Source organism: Colobus angolensis, unplaced genomic scaffold (assembly GCF_000951035.1).
Source record: "Colobus angolensis palliatus isolate OR3802 unplaced genomic scaffold, Cang.pa_1.0 Scaffold12, whole genome shotgun sequence".
Classification (NCBI taxonomy): Eukaryota; Metazoa; Chordata; class Mammalia; order Primates; family Cercopithecidae; genus Colobus; species Colobus angolensis.
Window position 1 is genome coordinate 6,448,963 of NW_012113141.1, and position 7,172 is coordinate 6,456,134.

General features: G+C 35.5%; 1 protein-coding gene across 5 annotated transcripts in view; it reads right to left on the reverse strand.

Moving 5' to 3' along the window:
* P4HA1 (prolyl 4-hydroxylase, alpha polypeptide I) overlaps positions 1-7,172 on the reverse strand; it is a 90,811-nt gene that overhangs the window by 40,817 nt on the left and 42,822 nt on the right. For 3 of the 5 annotated variants that reach the window (XM_011928017.1, XM_011928033.1, XM_011928047.1), the window contains 2 exons: positions 5,341-5,517; positions 3,359-3,429 (listed from right to left, as the gene is read on the reverse strand). In XM_011928017.1, coding sequence (XP_011783407.1) covers positions 3,359-3,429; positions 5,341-5,517 — 248 coding nt within the window. Of the gene's footprint in view, positions 1-2,278; positions 2,350-3,358; positions 3,430-5,340; positions 5,518-7,172 lie in introns of all 5 variants that reach the window. The other 2 variants (XM_011928041.1, XM_011928026.1) reach the window with 1 other exon arrangement.

Genomic DNA, 7,172 nt, shown 5'->3' on the forward strand with positions numbered 1-7,172 from the left:
ATGGTGGCAAATGCCTGTAGTCCCAGCTACTCGGTTAGGAGGCTGAGGCAGGATAATTGCTCGAACCTGGGAGGCGGAGCTTGCAGTGAGCTGAGATCCGGCCACAGCACTCCAGCCTGGGTGACAGAGCGAGACTCCGTCTCAAAAAAAAAAAAATGAGTTTCTCAATAAACATTAAAAAAAAAAATACACAGGTTTCCCTGTTTCTTTGGGTTCTTATTTTTTTCTATGTCTTTTCTTTTTTTGAGACAGGGTCTTACTCTGTCACCCTGGCTGGACTGCAGTGTTGTGCTCATGGCTCACTGTATCCTCAACCTCCTCAGGCTCAAGTGATCCTCCTCCCACCTCAGCCTCCCAAGTAACTGGGTCTACAGGTACATGCCACAACACCTGGCTAATTTTTTTGTATTTTTTGTAGAGATGGAGTTTTACCATGTTGCTCAGGCTGGGGTCTTCATTTCTAAAGGCTTCTTGTCATGTAAATTTTGTATTAAATAAATTTGTATGCTTTTCTCTTGTTAATCTGTCTTTTGGTACAGGGGTCTCAGCTATGAAGCTAGTGATAGGCAAGAAAAAAACTTTCTCTCTCTTACTGGGGCAAAAGGGCAGGTGGTGTTATACGGCAGAGACAAGAAACCAAGACATGTGTATAGTAATGTTTAAGGTTAATATATAAAAGGCATATGGTTCTGCCCAAAAAAGAAAAAGGAAATGTTGAATCAATGCATTTGGTCCAGCCTCATCTTTCTGTCTTTTTGAAAACAGCAGTAATCTTCAAAATTTCTCTTCAAAATACCTCCTAAAATGCTTGTTAAAAATCTATGTTCGCCTTTGCATAATTTTTTTAGTTGACAACTAAAATTTTTCATAATTTAGTTTCAAATGATTTAATTCTGTCATATTGAAAATGTCAGTAATTTCTAAAAAATGATTACTTTAAAAATGTATCCACTGCAGTCTAAATACCATAATGATTTGCTATCCATCATCATCCACTTAAAACATGTGAACAAAATTTTTTTTAAATACTTGGACATTTTACATCTTTTTTATTTCTTGATGGTACATTTTCATTCCATTCTTATTCTAGAACAGTGATTCTCAACAGGGGTGGAGTCACTAGAGGTAGTGGGAGGTATTTTACCTACCAGGGGACATTTGACAATGTCTGGAGACAGTTTTGATTGTCACAAATTAAGGAAGAGTGCTACAGGCATCTAGTGAACCACAGATGCTATTAAACAGCCTATAAAGCTGAAGATAGCCCCCAACAAGAATTATCTGACTCAAAATGTCAATAGTATTATTGACAAGGTTAAACCTTGTCCTACAGTGACACATTTTTATGCCTGAAAATCTTTTATCACATTATACTTCTCTATATTAAAAATGCTTATACAATTAACAAAAATATGAATTTCCTAAAACAAAAAGCCTGCATTAAAGTCCTATAACAAGGCTGTGTTAAAGATAGTATCTTCTGGATTGTTACTATAATTATTATTCACATATGTTAATCTAAATAACATGACTAAACAATCAATATCAAATATACACAAGTGAAAATATATTAAGATGTTCCTAATGAGATGGATGGGGTTTATGTTTGTTATATTTCATTAGTATTGTGTCTGTGGATAAATATTCTAATTGTTAGAATAAAAATTCAGCACAAAGATATTTCTATTTTCATGAGAGCCGAGAAACCTTCACAAGTAGATGGAAAAGGAGTTCTATTGTAATAATGTCACCTAATTCTGTGAGCTCTAAGTTACAAAGTGAGCTCTTTTTAAAAAATTATTTTAGTGATCAATCAACAAACAACCTAATAAGATTCTCTTTAAACATTGTTAAAAGCAAAGAACTTGCAAGGCTTTGTTATATAGTCATTCAAGGCACTTACTTACACAATACCTGCAGCTACTGGGTGACCCTGAGATTTTTAAACCCCTGCTTTACTACAGAGTCCAAAAGAGGCCTTGTTTAATGAAGGGAATTTGGGAACTTCTCTTAGTTCAATATGAGAACACATTTCATTTATCAAAGTTTGGGGAGCCTCAACAGACATTTTGTAAGTTAATGATACTTTGGAAAACCTCTATTAACTGCCCATAACCATGGTTATTAGTCCATCATGAAAACTCCAGCACAGATATTATCAAGTATCTATGCTTAACCGCCTAGGTCTTAGAAACGATATCATGAGTTTTCAGAAAATTAGATTCCCAAGAAAGAAATGGTCCAAATATGACTGAAGTTCTCTCCATTACTCCCTTACCTCTTAGATACTCTGTACTGTGCTGTGGTCAATTTTCCAGTCTCAGGGTCATGTACTGTAGCTCGGCTCAGCTACAAAAAAAGAGAAAGGACAAGGACTTACTCCAGTAGCAGGCAATTTTGGGCTTTTTGTTTGTTTTGTTTTGCCAAGCCACAGGTGATTGGAAGGGTTCAGATTGGTCTGGATGGTGGGTAATGGTCTCAAATCCACAAAAACATTTAGAAAGGTGGCAGTAAGAACAGCCACTTCCAAATCAAGAGAAAATGAGTTGACAGATTTTTGTTGTAGATTTATTGTCCTTTCACTTTTTTTTTTAAAAAAAATCATTTGAAGCTGTATGTAAATGATTTACAGCACTGGGTTTCACAGAAACTTTCTCAGATCTAGAAGTTATTTAAATATTTTGAAAAAAAAAGTAGACTCCTTAAATTCATTTTTAAAAACTCTCACTGAGATAAAACTGTTTTCAAATCTCTCTGGCAAAGTAAAAGGCAACTAAGTTTACAACTAATTTCTGGAAGACTGAGCTCAGAAGCGTAATTCTGTTCTTCCTACTGCCAACTTTTGAGTCAGCGAATTTTTTTAAATAAAAAACTCCAACAGGAGGAATACAGATTACTACATAATGACAATGGTATTTTACAAGATGTATGAACAAATGCCAACACAATCACCATGAAGGAGGATGTGAATCACTGCAGTATTTATGAATGTGAGAAAACTGCATAGGTGAAGACTACCACTCCCAGATTCAGGAGTCTGCTGCTTTATTTCCCCTTTTGGCAACAAAAGGGAAAAAGGAAAGTATCAGGCCACTTCCTGGATATTTGACACCTGATCTGAAGAAAGATAAAAAGCATATTAATTCCAGAAAAATAACATACCAATTAAAGATTAAAAACAGAACTTCTAGTGAAGGAGAAAGACCTGTGAAACACAAAGCAGTTTACCCATGCGTATCCTGTGGTGGTAACTTGAGCTGGTGACTGAAAATGACCTACTTCCCTTAAATGAATAATTCCTGAAGGATGTACAAAACACTCATTAGAGGGCAAAATATGCAGCATACACATCTCTTACCTTTTGCTAATTCTGTAATGTACCGTCTCCAAGTCTCCTGTTATTGGGTTTGAAATGGTGGCTCGCCTCAGCTGTGAAGCCAACCATCAAAATAGTTGCATTACAAGACAAAAAATTGAATCACATTTACCCAACCAGTCAGAATTCCAGGGTTTTTACAAAGGAGGCTAAAAAGAGAAAATAACTCCATACACTTCCAGTCACCTTGTGCTGAGCCTTGAAAGCCAGTTAGTTAGTTTTTTAGGTTTTGGGTTTTTTTTTTCTCAATTTTTTGTTTGTTTTGCATAGATAGAGGACATACAAACAAAAGAAGATTGAAAATTAAATTTCTTTCAATGGTGAAAGGACATGACAGTGAGAAAAAGAGACATTTCTGAAATTTGAAGTCTAATTTACAGTTAAAAGAATGACCATCTGGGGGTGGGGAGAGAAGGGGAAAAAAAAGAAGAATGGCTATTTGCAATTAAGGATCCATTCCAAAATCTCTGACTTCAATTTTTTTTAGTGATGGAACAGTTTGCAAAGGTTAATGATTTAAATTCATTTTAAGGTCAATCTTTTGTCCCTTCAAGATATCCACTTATTAACATATATAGTGAAATAATCTTGGACTGAGAACAAAGGCAGAGGAAAAGAACTCATAAATGTTAAAAACAGTAAGAAAGAGGAGACAGCCTAGATAATAATTTCAATTTTTTTTTAATGGAAGGATGATTCTGAGGTTTTAAGAGCATGAAATTTTATTGCCATTAAATTTATTGACCAAAAACAATCTAAATTGAGGAATCTCCAGAATATAACTTGATCTCCAAGATGAAATGAATTAATTACCTTGGATGGCAACAATAATACATATTAATGTTAGACCAATGTTTTGCATTTATAATGTAATCTTTGGCCAAAAAAAAAAAAAAAAAGAAAGAAAAACCACCAATTTGGGGAAGCAGTAAAACTCTAAAAGAAATTCTAACTTCATTTTGTAGTATAGATATCCCAGATAATTCAAACCTTTGATATAATAAGGGTTAACAAACTATGGCCACAGACCAAATTCAGCCTGCTGCCTGTCACTGGAAATATAATTTTACTGTAATATAGCCACATTCTTTTATTTACGTATTTTCTTTGGCTGCTTTTGCACTATAATGGCGGAACTAAATAGTCACCACAGAGATCATATGGCCTCCAAAGCCTAAAAAATATCTAACATTGACCTTTATGGAAAAAATCTGCCAACTCCTTTGTAGTAAGAGAGCAAGGCATGCCTAGAATTTATTCAACAATCTCTTTATGAAAGTGATGGCAGCTTGTACTTTACTATCAAGAAGACCAAATATGTTTTAAGAACAAGCTGATGGGGGAAAAGGCGAGAGCATAAAGGGTAGTCTTTTCCACATTCTCACTAAAGAAGAGTTTTCATGCTAAACACTAAGCTTACAGATTGGGTTTACATTAGATTCTTTTACTTTTAAGATAAATTATGTGGGTTAAAGTCAGAAAACTATCACCATTTCAAATTAACATAATGCTTGTGCCCAATTATATCCTGTTATAATAGTAATAATGTGCCTAAAAGGGAATAAAAATACTTCCATGGTATTCTTTCAATAAAAATTTAGAAGTTATGAAGAAGCTGGGCTTTGAGCAGCCTCTGAGATTAGAAGACTCCAAAATATATAGAAAAGTTTATCAGGAAGACAGTGAAACACAAATTTGTTAACGGTGAATAAAAATCTCATCAATAATTTTCATAATTCAGTGAGTAAAACCCAGCTGAAGGGTACATTACTTGTGTTGATAACAAACGGAAAAACTGGCATAAACAGAGCATCATTAGTAACTCCATTATGCTGAGGCAACAATATCTTTAAAAAATCTGTGGCGTTATTAGTATATCAATTATCCTATTTTCTTACAAAGAAAAATTGATACAAAGGTACAGTATATTGAGGAAAATTAAAAAAAAAAAAAACATTATTTACCCTTGGTTTTGCTAGGTCTTTGACGATTTCAATTTCGGCATCAGAAATAATATCATGGAAGCGAATAATACGAGGCTTGTCCCATTCATCCTCCTGTTTAGCTGGAGCCAGAATAAATTTAGGATTCCGGTTTCCATCATGGTAGCGGCAAAAGAGTTTTTTCTGTCTCCGAGGGGTCTAAAGTTAAGAATATGATGAATATATTAGAATAATAATACTTTTAATATCTATTCCTATGCAGATAAGAGACAATAATCATGCTTGCATATACAGAGTATCTCTGGAAAAATATACAAAAGCAGTACTCTGCAAATATTGTGCCTCAAACAGGATGTTCAGAATTTTAAATACAGTATTAATGATGATTTTCTGGGTGAGAGAGGCGAGGTCTTAAATAAGTTCAAATGTTTAAATATGAAAAAAATAATGCCATGTTTATGAAAATATTAAATGCCCGGCATTGCTCTAAATGGCACAAAGTAACTGGCAAGCACCCAGAGACAAAAAGTTTCTAGAAGAAAAAAAAAACTAGGTTTTCTTTTTTTTTTTTTTTTTTTTTGTAGCTGGGACTACAGGCACCCGCCGCCTCGCCCGGCTAGTTTTTTTTTTTTGTATTTTTTAGTAGAGACGGGGTTTCACTGTGTTAGCCAGGATGGTCTCGATCTCCTGACCTCATGATCCACCCATCTCGGCCTCCCAAAGTGCTGGGATTACAGGCTTGAGCCACCGCGCCCGGCAAAACTAGGTTTTCCTAAACACTTCACAGTTAAATGCTTGTGGCAAAAAAAAAAAAAAAAAGGAAAATTTTAAGGGCAAAATCAAAAATGGACAGCTCTGAAAAAGAAAAAAGTTATTAAACAAAGATCCCAGATGCTTTTATTAGGCAGTATAAAAATAGAGCAGTCAACAAAACAAATTCCCTTCAATCATCTATGTATTATATTAATAAGTTATTTTGTTGCCTACTTCTCTTAATTAAACAAGTATGTCAGGCCTGGCATGGTGGCTCATGCCTATAACCCCAGTACTTTGGGGAAGCTCAGGTAGGAGGATCACTTGAGCCCAACGAGACCAAGACCAGCCTAGGTCACACAGCAAAATCTCATCTCTACAAAAAATTTAAAAAATTAGCCGGACATGAGGGCACTTGCCTGTAGTACCACATAGGGGCTGAAATGGGAGGACTGCGTAAGCCCAGGAAGTAGAGGTTGCAGTGAGCCATGATCATGCCACTACACTCCAGCCTGGGTGACAGAGCAAGATGCTGTCTCAAAAAACAAAACAAAACAAAACACGTATGTCACATAAGCAGGAATATGAGTAGTTTGTTTCAATTATTATACTAATAATATACTAAAACAAATAATGATTTATGTTTATTCTCCATGCACTTTATCTAGAGTCAAATCCAAGGCTTTAATTTTTAGTAAGTCTTTTATATAATGATGAGATGAATTTAGCTATTCTGAGAAAAAGAATTTTTTGTTTTTGTTTTTGTTTAGACAGAGTCTTGCTCTGTCACCCAGGCTGGATTGCAATGCCTTGATCTTGGCTCACTGCAGCCTCCACCTCCTAGGTTCAAGCAATTCTCCTGCCTCAGCCTCCCAAGTAGCTGAGATTACAGGTCCCTTCTACCATGCCTGGCTAACTTTTTGTATTTTTAGTAGAGATGGGGTTTCGCCATGTTGGCCAGGCTGGTCTTGAACTCCTGACCTCAGGTGATCCACCCGCCTTGGCCTCCCAAAGTGCTGGGATTACAAGCATGTGCCATCGTGCCCAGCAAGAGTGTTCTTTTGATCTTAGGCAAAGTTGAGTATGAATTACATTAACAG